The 13,472-nt window shown below is 46.7% G+C and overlaps 1 protein-coding gene across 1 annotated transcript; it reads right to left on the minus strand.

Annotated features, from left to right (window-relative positions):
* Positions 1–5,040: 5,040 nt before the first annotated feature.
* H2AZ2 (H2A.Z variant histone 2) lies at positions 5,041–13,454 on the minus strand. Its single transcript, XM_053925938.1, has 5 exons — positions 13,298–13,454; positions 11,127–11,204; positions 8,711–8,824; positions 6,272–6,401; positions 5,041–5,372 (listed from the first exon to the last, which is right to left on the minus strand). The coding sequence occupies exons 1-5, from the start codon at positions 13,298–13,300 to the stop codon at positions 5,311–5,313; spliced, it is 387 nt and encodes a 128-aa protein (XP_053781913.1). The 5' UTR covers positions 13,301–13,454; the 3' UTR covers positions 5,041–5,310.
* Positions 13,455–13,472: the final 18 nt, after the last annotated feature.

Below are 13,472 nucleotides of genomic sequence, written 5' to 3' on the forward strand. Positions count from 1 at the left end.
CACTGTAAAATTCATCCTTTTTAAAAGTACAGCCCTGGCCAGGTACCTCAGTGGGTTGGATCATCGTTCTGAGGAGCCAAGGTTGCAGGTTCGATCCTGGTCAGGACACATACAGTAGTCAACCAGTGAATGCATGGACAGATAGAAAAACAGTCCAATCTCTCCCTCCCCCTCTCTAAAATCAATTTATAGATATATATATATATATCTGTATAGCATCCAAAAATAGCAAGATAAGGGGAAAAAAGGAAAAAAATACAAAACAAAACGTATAGTATCCAAAAATTCCTAATTTTATTTCTGCTGCTGGTAAGAAAGCTGCGTTGCTTCCGCAACATTCCAGCGCCTTGAGCCACTCTGAAAGCGAACGCCCTATCAGTACCCACATTGGCAATTTTGCCCTGGGCTAGGGTGCAGGCCTGCGTGAGCTCGTTGGGCTCAGTGATCTGAAAGGGTGTGGGTATTGCACAATATTTCTGCACAATGTTTCCTGCTGTTGTCACCTCTTAACAAGCAAGGAGCCATGAGGAGTCAGCGTCACCCAGGAGCCTCCTGCAAATTGTCACCTGGGGTCAGGAGATGGCTCTGAGTTAAGCAGCTGTGAGGAGCTCTGTTGGGAAAGGGGGAAGAGCAGCTGGAATAAGGGGTCTTACAAGTGGCAAGTGTAGTGTGGAACGGTAATGAGGATTTCACAGGAGGTGAGGGGGTTGACTGAGAAGTGTGGATTGGGTGGGACTTCAGGAGGGCTTCTACTGCATGGGGCTCAAAGGTTGGGCAAGGGGGCCCCACAGCAATCTCCTTGGTGCCTAAACCAAAAGGGCAGGGGAAGTCCACGTGCCAGAGTCCTGGGCGGCAGGGGTCCCAACTTTCTGGGTGAGTATCCCCTTTTTCTTTGGCAATCTTTTTAAAGAATTTATTCATTTATTTATTTATAGAGAGAGGGGAATAGAGGGAAAAAGAGAGGGAGAGAAACATCAATGTGCTGTTGCCTCTCATGTGCCCCTTGCTGGGGACCTGGCCCACAGCCCAGGCATGTGCCCTGACTGGGAATCGAACCAGCCACCTTTCACTCTGCAGGCTGCAGCCAAGGCTGCTTTGGCAATCTTGACTCAGAGTTGCCACAGCCTTCCATTTGTGCAGCACTCAACACCTGTCCCTGACTGGTGTAGCTTGATTGGTTGGGTGTCATCCCGCAAAGCAAAAGGTTGCAGGTTCGATTCCCAGTCAGGGCACAGGCCTAGATTGCGGGTTCTGTCCTCAGCCCCAGATCTGAGGTGTGAGAGACAACCAACTGATGTTTCTCTCCCTCTCTTTCTCCCTCCCTTCCCCTCTAAGAATTTTTAAAAGATTTTATTTATTCACTTTTTAGAGAAGGGAAGGGAGAGAGAAATATCAATGTGTGGCTGCCCCTTGCATACCCTCCACTGGGGACCCGGCTCGCAACCCAGGTGTGTGCTCTAGATTGGACATTGTACTGGCAACCCCTTGATTCACAGTCCAGTGCTAACCTCTGAGCCACACGAGCCAGGGCTCTCTAAGAATATTAACAACGAAACACTCAGTGCCCAGTGCCTGGGAAGTGCTATGCCGCGAAGAGGTCTGTCTGTCTATCCCCTGCCCCTTACATTTAGTGAGCCGGGCAGCACCAGTTGAGAGCTAATCGTTCCCACGAAAATACAATCCTGGGGACACAGTAGTCAAATGACTACACTACCAAAAGGGAATAGATATTTGCAGCAATGACCTAGAAAACTCTAGTAAAAGAAGCCTACTCTGTTGATTATTGCCTTTTCTATTGCTATTTTGGCTTCCAAAAACGATTAAAAGTTCACGCAGGGATAACTGTGAGTCCCCCCAGTATAGAAACTTGTTCAAAACCTGTGCGGGGACAACGATGCAGAGGGATCTGACCAGCTCACTGGGGAGGAGTGGGGAGGGGCCTTAGGAGGAGGTTGCTCTAGGCAACGGTAAACAGCCTAGGACTGGATTGGCTGAGAAGTTGAACACCTCCCGAATGCGTGGAATTACGGGCTGCAAAGGTTTGAAATGAAAAAAAAGGGCTCTCGGGCTCTCGGACTGGCTTTCTCTGGCTCTTCTTCCTCCGGATGCCTGGATGATGTGCTGCAGCTGCCTGCGTTTCCCAGCAGAAGGTATTTCGGATGGATTTTGGGTGGATTTTGGATGGATTTTGGATGGGAAGGAATTCTGGGCACAGCCTAGGGTCGGCGGGCCTGGCAGAGGGTGCCAGGGTTATTCTTCTTTGGGGGTTCTAGGGGGGATGGGCTCTCAGGCGGAAGTCTGTCTTTCTTCCACCATTGTGTAGCTGTTGTATCTTACTTGTTTTAGTTTTTAAACTAACCCTATAGAAATAAGATAATTAAAAACTAACAGGGAGACATGCTAGAACTCAGGTGTTGAAGTTTAGCCCTAATTGATAGGTTTAAGTGATTGAAGCTGTAACTAAAGAGTTAAAGAGTTTAGCTTTAATTGATAGGCTTAAGTGACTAATGCATGTGGAAAGCAGTTATTCCAAAATTGTGAAGTTTTTGAATAAAGACTCCTTTCCTTTGTCACCAAACCTCTGCCTCTGGAATTTTGGAAGGTGGCGGCAGGAAGCAGGACCCCACTCACTGTTCGGTAACAGCAGTGGTGGTGACTGTGGTGGGCCCCTAGCTGCCTGTGGCTGGTCGACCCCAAGAGTGGGACTGTGGGTTTCCCAGGCTCTGGAGTTCCTCTGCGCACCCACTCGAGGTGCCAGCTGCCTAAACACGCCTGGCTGGTGAAGAGGAAATGGGTGTGGGATAAGGCTGTGGAAGGAGGTCCAGGTGAGGACTGCTTTGGAGAAGCCATTGTGTGGGGACCACGGTTTGTGATTGGCTGGAAGACTTGCTTGTTAGTACTCTTTGGAATAATGGAGTTGTGGGTACCAGTTTTGTTTCTATGTTCTCAAGTTGCTTGGACTTTTCTGGTTATAGTTTTGGGCTGGGCATCCGTGCCAGGAAGGGCAGTTCTGTGCTGGCGCCTGGAGGGCGCCCACTGGGAAGGACCTTGGCAGACGGGAGCACTGCCGGCATCACCCAACGTGGACAGAGGCGTTGATTATTGTTGCATTGTGGGGCCTACCCTCGTTTTGGATCATTGAGGAAAGGTGGCCCGGCACAGCTCCCTAAGTACAGATCGATGATGCAACTGAAGCAGTACTGCCTCTAGGTACAGGTGGGATGCAACCTGGCATGTCAGCACACTGGCTGTTGTTGCAGAATAGGGCTTTGCAGGGAAGGGGACTCGCTCATTGGTGCAGAGAAGGGAAGAGGCCTCAAAACCTCCTTCTGCCACTGAGACACAGGAACGAGGGGGGAACGAGACGACCCTCACCAGTATGAGTCCTTCTGGCCCTGCCTGGTAATCCCAAGAGCGGGAGTGACAGGGTTTCGAAGTACACAGTATCACCTAGGAGTTATTTTTGTAAAACGCAAAATGCTGCAAAAAACCCCTCTAGGACCATTTATAGGAAATATAGGGAACAGAGGGAAAAAAATTAAGTAGCATTAGGATGCATTCAGTAAAATCTACAATTAAAGGTAATTCTATAGGATGACTTTCTTCAAAATTTGTAAGAAAAAGAGTGAAGAGAAACTTATAGATTAAAAAGAAATTTGAGACATCAACAAAATGCGAGACACAAATCTTGTCTGGCTTCTGCTTCCAACAAGCCAACTGTGATTAAATGGGACAGTCGGGGAGTCTGAACGCTGAAATGTGACGTTTGGAATTACAAAGTGTGTTAGTTGTCACACGACGACCCCGGGCTCTGATCTAAAGAGTGCCCATCTTTACCGCCACACTGACTGTGACGTGCACGTACAGGAAAGTAAATCAGCCTGAAACGGGCTTCACACAGCGCCACTGGAGGCGGGCTGCTGGGGGGGAGACAGGTAAACCAAACCGACCACAGGACAGCTGCTGAAGTTGGAGGCGGTGTACGTGGGGGCCCATTATACTGTTCTCTTTATTGTTCTGTAGTTTTGAAAACTCCCATAGTAAAATAAGTTTTGAAAAATGAGTTGTTTTGATAGTGTTGCATTATAAAACATTTTAAATTTTTTTTAATGAGGACTTCCAGTCATAAAAATATTATCTGAAGTACCACTAACTGGTACCTTAACTTAAATTTTACAAGTTACTTAGAAAATGACAAAGAAAATAGTTTAAAAAATTGTACAAATTACTGAATATCACTATCAATAGAAGACCAGTACAAGTTTGAATTTTAAGCCAAGTGTAACTTCAATTCTACCTAAGTGTGTGGGCTCTGAAGTCAGGCAGACCTAGGTTTGCATCTCAGCTCTGCCACCTTTGGTCAACCAAATCAGTGTTCTCTGGCAAACCATTTCTGTGAGCATCGGGTGCCACATCTCTAAAGTGGGGGCAGTAAAATTCCTGGGTCAGTAAAGCCCTTAGTACAGGGCTTGCCACACAGTACATCAAATAATTTCGCTACCTTATTTCAACGTTCTTAAAAAAAAAAAAAAAAAATTTATTTATTTTTAGAGTGAGGGGGAGGGCGGGAGAAAAAGAGTGAAACATCATGTGGTTGCCTCTCGAGCGCCCCTTACTGGGGACCTGGCCCACAACCCAGGCATGTGTCCTGACTGCGAATCAATCCAGCCACCCTTTGGTTCGCAGGCTGGCACTCAATCCACTGAGCCCCACCAGCCAGGGCCTATTTCATTCTCAGTGCGTATCTATGTCAGTGCACATTCCAACATGGCAGAAATTGGGATGCATCCCATTGTCAATGGCATATCATGGTTAATGGACAGTCTTTCTTTCTTTAGTGGTATGGAAAGTAACGGTGCGTACTGGAAATGGATAGCATCTAAGATTCAACATAATATGGTCATCAGCCATGGTCAAACTACAGTCCCAAATTCTTATTTAAGATTTTGTGACTAGATAACCGATTTGAAATTTAAAAAAATTTCAAAGTATGAGCAAAACATTTCTAACACATCACAAACAGAACAGTTTTGAGACACATTATTTTTGTAAAAAATGGTTTATCAATTCCATTTTTGTATAAAACCCATGGGAGAAACCCAGCCAATCAACACACAACTGCTGACATGTGAAAAGGTACTTTTATCAAACTCTGAGTCTAAGAACGTACAAATGTCTCCTTTACCATGTCTACAGTAATTGTCTATGCTTTTCCATTTCCTGTGTTTAAAATGCCACATATCCCCATTATTCCCTCTGCCCTGGTTACAGCGCGGTGATGGGAGTAAGAGGGCTGGTTAGGACAACTTTCTAAGCAGTCTTCTGCTGCCCCTTCTTTCCAATCAGAGACTTGTGGATATGAGGGATCACACCTAGGGTAAGACAGAAAGGAAGATGTTATTATTAAAAAGAACATTAAGCTGATTGTATCTGACCATTTCAGTGTCTCAAACCAAAAGGAGCAATTATACAAAGAATGGCATTTAATTAAGTCTCCTCTCATGACTAACCCTGTTTAAGTATCCACACCAAGGGGGGCCCCACCTCGGGGTCTGGGAACCCCTCTAGGACTGTGTGTAAAATGATGTGATTTTATGTGCTTAAAAAAATAATCTTTAAATCCTCACCTGAGGATGTCTTTTCATTGATTTAGAGAGAAAGGAAGGGAGAAAGAAAAACACTGACACAAGAGTGAAGCACTGATTGGTTGCCTCCTACATGCACGCCCGGACCCGGGGTCCTATGTGCCCGGACCTGGGATCGTCCGTGCCCACACGGGGGACTGAACCTGCAACCTTCCAGTTCTGGGACAACACTCCAACCAACTGAGCCACACTGGCCAGGGCCGATTTTATATGCTTTTTGGGAGAAGAGTAACCACAGCTTTTAGGAGGTTCTCTAAAAGTGACCCCAAAATGGTTAAGAGACACCAAATTACCTCTCACCTTCACTCAGCCCTGATTTTCAAGGGCATATGAAGCAATTTCTCAAGGTCATTTTTCAAACACAGATAATGAACATGGGAAATATGTTAAACACCAGGTTTTAAATATGATATGAAATTTAGATAAGGACTTGCTATACAGAGAAGAAATATTTATTCAGATGGTAATGAAAAGAAGCCTAGAATTGTAATAAAACTTAACACTTACAGACTTTAAATCTGTAAGTTTCCCAGTTGGCTGAGGAAATGCACTGGATCACTGACCTGAATTATTTGTTAGTCAGAAAGGCCAATACCAATCTGGGCTAAAGAGGTCATAATACATACCACCCCCAGCTATGGTAGCCTTGATAAGAGAATCCAACTCTTCATCACCACGGATCGCAAGCTGCAAGTGACGTGGGGTGATCCGCTTCACTTTGAGATCCTTGGAGGCATTACCTGCCAGCTCCAGCACCTACAAAGCACCAGTGAGACAGCACATCAAACAAGGGGTGAAATGCAGAAGGATTCATTGTGGACTAGCAATTACAGCTAAAAAGATCACTATAGCATCTGTGTATAAAATGCACAAAAATATACAGAAACCAACAGTATATTTTCCTTTTTCCTATTTTTTAAAGATTATATATATATATATATATATATATATATATTTATATGAGGGAGGGAAGGAAAGAGGGAGGGAGGGAGAGAAACATCAATGTGTGGTTGCATCTTGAATGCCCCCTACTGGGGACCTGGCCTGCAACCCAGGCATGTGTCCTGACTGGGAACTGAACCTGCAACCCTTTGGTTCTCAGGAAGTGCTCAATCCACCGAGTCACTCCAACCAGGGCTCTTTTTTGTATTTTTATGAATTCTGGGATATTTTTTAATACTCCTCCAACAACAGATTTGGCATTGAACGGGAATATAAACATATGACCAAGTCCCATCCAATATATGTGAAAAACAATCAGACCTGGAGAACAGATTCTGTCTTTCCTTAGGACCCCTGCCCTTCATGGAGGAGAGAGGTCACAGGAATGCCCAGGAATTCCAGAAGTCATTTATTCACATTTTAATAACGGTTTTATAGAGCTCTCATGACTTCATTTGGCCTTTTAATATTCATATCCTACAAGCGCATTAGAAACTTGAGCAAAAACCTACTTCTACAGAAAGAAGGCTGAAGGACAGTATTATTCCTCAGCCAAAATACTAAATGTGAACATCTAGGAAGACCATATATTTTCACATATTCATGTAGTCTTATTTTTGTATAGCCCTTAGTGGGTGGAATTTATTTCTTAGTAGTTGTAGAAAAGATTAAAAAATATAAATAAAAAAATTTTATTCAAGAATTTATAATATCACTGGGCCCTATAATCTGTATGCAATAAACCAGAAACCCTCTATTCTATAATGGAAATTTTCAACTGGAAGAATTTCAAAGTCCTAGCTGGCCACAGAAGCTCATTAAAAAAATTTTTTTATTTTGCCCCCGTAGACTATACTGGCATTATAAAACCTTAGATGGAACACAAAAGTAACTCCACAGAACCTCCACCCTTAAACAGGGCAGCAGAAGCCTCGGTGCACTTCTGAAGTGACTGGTGTGCTCTAAAGCCCACCAGAGCCCACTCGTTCTCCCCGGGGACTCTCGCTGGCCTGGCACCAGTGTCTTCTGAAAGCTCCTGAGCGACCCTAGTGGGAAGCCAGGGTGGAAAGTAATCATCTCTACTAAGGACTAAATTATCTTCTGTGCCTCTACTAACAACAAAAACCCCAAACTTGCATGTTTGAAAACATGTTGACTGCTTACAGGTTTACTGTCTAATCGTGCCTTAATAAATTATCATCAAAGTTTCCAAGAATAAAGAAAATGGGAGTTCAGATAGGACTCCAACCTCCTGAGCCAAAAGACTCTGCCTCCACAAGTGGATGAAAAGCACACCTTTCTGAGCAGTCTGATGCTAACCAAAAACTGGTGTAAGGCCGGCAAGGGAGGTGCTCAACCAGCCCCACACCGCAAAGAGAAACCCCTGGTTCACGACTCGGCAGGGCTGAAACCCCTGGTAATTTAATCTTAAATCTCCAAAGGGGCATAAATAACCTGGTGGTTAATGAAATGACAGCAAAAGATCATTAATATACAGGCTGAACCTGAATCTTTCTCAAGTAAAAACCTTCCTTGTGTCTCCACTGGGTTGGCTACCTCTACACGTGGCCACCCATGTTCTCCCCAGGAGGCACTGGGGTAGAGCAGCGGTGGTTGGTGACCCCCTAATTAAAACCTCTTGCTCAATAACTCATCTTCCTGAAAAGTGAAACTGAGCACGATACGGCACAGGATGCGTACAACCATACACTGAGCCAGAAGGATCAGTTCGGTCTTTTGTCAAAGTTCACGTATTTGCAACTTTTAAAAATGAATCAGCACACTGGCAAGCCGTTCCCCCTCCCCAAATCTTCAAGAGATTATGCTGTAACTTCTACTGACTATATACGACTTCAGAGTTCACTCAATAGTATATAGTATTTTAATTTTTACACTCGTTTGGCAGTCACTTAAAAATATGGATTGCCAACCACTGCTTAACTTTAAAAATGAGGTACACCAAGGTTCTTTTTGACAGTGGTCCAGGGTAATGAGCTGATTAAGATGTATCTAAAAGTGCTTTTAAAAAGGCCGAGTCTTTTTTGTTTCAAACCCATTTTCCATGGCTCCAGCCTTTTCTACTCTAACACTTCTGGACTTCCATGTCTAACACCCCCACGCACCTCCGCAGTGAGGTACTCCAGGATTGCAGCACTGTACACGGCCGCGGTGGCACCGACCCTTCCATGGCTCGTGGTGCGAGTCTTCAAATGTCTGTGGATGCGGCCCACGGGAAACTGAAAGAGACAGTCTGAATGGGAGGCACTGAAGTGCCATCAAAGGCAGACAATATGAACGAAGCATGAAGTTAGGAAATGTGGTGTCCCATGTTAGAAGCCCAACCTGTCGGGCACTTGGCAGTGGCCAGGGCCTATGTGCTACGTCCTAGTATTTAGCCCCAAGCCTTCGTGCCCACTTTCACACTCCTGAGAGGACGGTAAAGTTAAAAGGGCAGAAGCCACCACAGGGTTTCATGAATGGGCGTCTTCGTAACATGCAGTGTCACCATAAACCAGAGAGAAACGCTGCCGCACAGCGACCACCTGCACACTCCACGTGGCTGCACCATCGTTTCCCCACCTGGTTACTCCTGCACAGGGTAGCCTCGTGCAACTCCTACCCGCCACACCTTCCTCTGCCCCTGCTCCGCTCTGGCCCCTGCTCCGCTCCTCAGTTTCAAGGGCCGACTTGAGGAAAACGGTACCATTCTCTCGCTGTGACTCTACCTCCCAAGAATGGACAGTTGCTCACTTCCGAAGTGTCCTCGGCCCCCCGGTCTGTGCCCCTGACTATCCTCACCCTGTTCCTGGCCCCACATTCCAATGGCTCCAATTCCCTCTTCTTCTCGGGCTCCTTTCCCTCCACACACTTCACTCAAAACCTCTCTGTCTGTGGCAGCTGCTTCCGGTCACGGCCCAGGCACCTTTGCAAATGCAGAATCTAAACACAAACCCTGAAACACTTTGTCTCCCACTTTCTCCCACACATGCTTCTGTTTAGCACTCTTCTTCTTCTTTTTGATTAGTGCCATTCTTGAAGGTGGGCAGTGACATTTTAATGGCTAATTAAAATGCCACGACTCCTAATACATTTTAATGACCAACTGTATTAGCCATCTGGAGGTAGCGTCCTTAAGGAGAAAAGGCATTTGGGGTGGGGGAGGGCGGGTTATATTTCCTCCCTAAGGAATTCTGAGCTCCCTAAGAGCAGGGTCAATGCCTCACTCAACGATGCATCCTCAGTGATCAGCATGTTGTCTGACACATAGTAGGACCTCAAAAACTGTTTCTTCTTGGGTTACAGATTAGAGTTCTGATACTAACTCCAAACTCTGACTCCTCCTCAGTGTCACCGTGTGTTTTCTGGGTGGTGCGCCACTGTCCTTGTGGCCCCTTGTGGCCCTTTCTCATGCTCTACTTGGAAACTCACTCGGAGCATGAGTTACCGATTTTACAAAACGATTTTAAATTTAATTCTTTCGATCATCTCTCTTGCAAAACTGGACTCAAATCTATTAACTTTTGGACATTTTCACATGGCTATTTTGGTGGAGCTTCAAAATGACTCTGCTTAAATTCTTAAATCTTACAACTTGCCCCACCCACAAACTCCAGTGCCCCTTATTTCTGCGGCTTGCAGAAACCTTCGACTTTCCTCCAACACTACCTCTCCCCTCCCCCTTTTTGGGAGCACACTCACGCCTCCTACTCCTATCTGTCCTACTTTAACTCAGGTGTGTATGACCTTATTCCTAAAACCACTGCAATTGCCTTCATCGGACTTCCATCTCCCACACTGTAGGCAAATCCTCGTGGAGGTTTACATGGTGCATTAAATATAGCCATCAAGTGTCAGTTTCTGTCCCCTACCTTCAGAACCGCCGACAGCGTGTCAGCCTCTTGCTCAAAAATTTTCCGTGGCTGACCACCGCCAAGAGGACAAAATCCAGACCTTACAGTCTGGCCTTCAAACTTTCCTGTTTACAAAGTGTCTCCTACATGTAGAGGGTAACTCTTACTCATCCAGAACATTCTTAGTTTGTAGATTAAAGGTGCAATTATTCAAACAGATGAAGTTTGAAAATATTTAGAGTTTCAAGTATATCACTTAGTCTAAAACTAAATCTACTGGGGAAATATTCAGAGGACTAACAGACTATTCGTTATTCTACCAAAAGTTTTACCCCATCCTGAAAGTTAGTGCACCACCACAAATGCCTTCTTCAAAAGAAAAAACACACCACACTCATTTCAATGATACAATTCATACAAGAATCAGGAACATAACTATAATCTAGAAACAAGAGACTCTAAGAGAGCAAAATTACCAAATTAAGATCTCTTCGTAACTTGTTCTTGTTTGGTAGAAGAGAATACAAATTAAAAGACAATTGCTTTATGATTTAAATTTTGACCAGTTAACCTCATTACTAATGATCACTACTAAATTTTAGAAATTAATGGAACATCTATAGATCATGAAATCACAACAGTAAAGAAAGGAATTTAATAATGAATTACAACATCACTGACACATTACCTGCAGCCCAGCTCTCTGGGAACGAGACACTGCTTTAGCCTTGGCCTTCCCACTGTCCTTTCCAGCTTTGCCTCCAGCCTACAGGAAAAAAGGCCCCAAATGAAGATGCTATTTCAAAAATAATCAGGAAACAAAACGTTTTCTAGTTTTACTTCAGTTAAAAATGTCTAGTTGGTGTGGCTCAGAGCACTGAGGGCCGGCCTGCAAACCTAGAGGTCGCTGGTTGGAGCCCCGGCCCCGGCCCCGGCCCCGGCCCCGGCCTGGGGTGCGGGCGGGTCCCCAGCAGGGGGCGCGCGAGAGGCAACCACACACTGCTGTTTCCCTCCCCAGCTCTCTGAAAATAAATAAAGTTGCAGGAGCATTTTAACAAACGAGGGGCAGATGTGTGCTGACAGAGAGCAACCCAGAAAACACTTCTTCGTGACAAAGGTGTGTGCAAGTGAAGGGAGCCTGTTCTCGTGGAAACGGGTATCGGTGCGGAGGTCACAGTGAGTTCGGACAGTTATTTGCCCCTGGGGAGGGAACACGAAAGACCTGACAAGAGGGAAACTAATGTGCCTTTTTGGATTGTCTGATTTTACCATTTAAATTTACTTCTTCACTGCAAACCTCCCCTCCAACCCCCCCCCCCCAAACATGTTAAAAGCAATGAGTTTATAAAATCGGCTGCCTGTTTAAGGGTTTATATTTTTGAAGTAGAGAGTAAGCACTGGAGTGGCATTTCCCCTTCGCAATGCTTTGCCCAAAGAATTCTCGAGCAGAAAGTCGGCTGTGAGGCCCGGGCCGGGACCCGGCTGGCTGATGGCCAAGGCCGCGGACGCCGGGTCCGGGCACACACACGCAGCAACCAACGACCACACACAGGAGGGGAGCAGCAAACCCATGCTTCTCTCTCCCTTCCTCTCTGTCCTAAGATTACAACAAAAACACTAAGAGACCCAACGAGGTACCGCCCTGCTACCTGCACGCCTCAGCTCACGCCCGCCCCTGACACCAGTGTGAAGAACGAGGGCCGTGGCAGGGACGGAAGCCAGCCTAGGGACTAGTTCGTACCACGTTCTCACGCTCAACAATTTCGCAAGGGCCCGAGCTAACCGTGAGACTAGAGGATCGTTACACTTCTCCAGGGTGCCTCATGCATTTTAGTAATTCCTGACCCTCTACAAAAAAAGATAGCGCAGTTTGTTATTTCTGAGGTCAGGACAAGTACCCACATTCACTTATTCCTCGTGCACATCTTTCAGCTGCTCGCTCTGGTATAAAACACTTGAAAACCTCTCAACTAGTGCACGGCCTGAACTTCTAACCACTGTGTCTCTATGAACTACGAACTAAGAGCTACTACTAATTAAACGTCACCAACTGCCAAACACTGCAGGCTTCCCAGTTTTCTTAAGCAATTTTATCCTTGCTGTTTCAACCCATCAAATCTGTTTTATCCATTTGCTTTTTGAGAAAGCAGACACGAAATCAGTTTTTAGAAACCGCAATACATTACATGACTAATATTTCCAAGGTTTGGAGAATGCAGATTCGCTTTGGACACTTCAACGAAGTCAAACTTTTGTGGTATCGCAAATACAGAAAATAATTACTTTCTTTTCGCAACTCCCCGGAACTCTCTGTACGTTAATTTGAATATATATGGTGACCGAGTGAGCAAACACAAGCACCGTACGTTTTTTACTCCAGGACCTGTGTCGGGACGAACCCGGCTCAGGCGCTGGCAGGAGCACACCTGCGGCGGAGCAGGAGCGCACTTTGTTCAGGACACTGGCGCGGTGCTCTAAGGGACTGGGCTAACTTCCGCTCAAGTTTAAAATCCCAAGGGCCTGGATGACAACTCAGTGCCTCCGGTATTTTTAGCTGCCGGTAAAGCGACACCGGTCTGCAACACGTCGCGATTGCGCGCGTGATCACGGAGAGCACCGGCAGGGCTGGGCGGACCGACTGCGCCTCGCACGCCCGCAGAAAGGCTTCGGCACGGGCGCCGCACGGCCCCACCACGAGTTAGGGACCAGCTCGTCCTCGCTGAGCGCAGCGTCCCGGCCACAGGAAGCACCAGTTAGCACTCGGACTCTGTCGAAGGCGGTGCAGGTCGGGCCGCCAGGCCTCGGCCCACCCGCCGCCGCCGCCGCCCGCCCGCCCCGCCGCCGACACGCCGCCCTCACCATGGTCTCGGCCGCTCCCGCCCTCGCTCCCGCCGAGCCGCCGCCGCCGCCGCCGCTGCCGCCGCAGCACCGACCGCCGCCGCCGCCGCCGCCACCACCGCCGTCGCCGGACAATAACCGGGGCCCGCCTCGCGGTGCCCCGGCCAATGGCCGCTCGCCTTGCTAGTTTGAACCC

The sequence above is a fragment of the Desmodus rotundus genome, chromosome 6, assembly GCF_022682495.2.
Source record: "Desmodus rotundus isolate HL8 chromosome 6, HLdesRot8A.1, whole genome shotgun sequence".
Lineage (NCBI taxonomy): Eukaryota > Metazoa > Chordata > Mammalia > Chiroptera > Phyllostomidae > Desmodus > Desmodus rotundus.

What these genes read in the sequence shown, in the direction of transcription:
- H2AZ2 (XM_053925938.1), bottom strand. An exon ending in TGGAGTACCTCACTGCGGAG is followed by an intron (nt 6,402 to 8,710) that starts GTGCGTGGGGGT and finishes GGTGCTTTGTAG; the next exon opens with GTGCTGGAGCTGGCAGGTAA. An exon ending in GGCTACCATAGCTGGGGGTG is followed by an intron (nt 5,373 to 6,271) that starts GTATGTATTATG and finishes GTCTTACCCTAG; the next exon opens with GTGTGATCCCTCATATCCAC.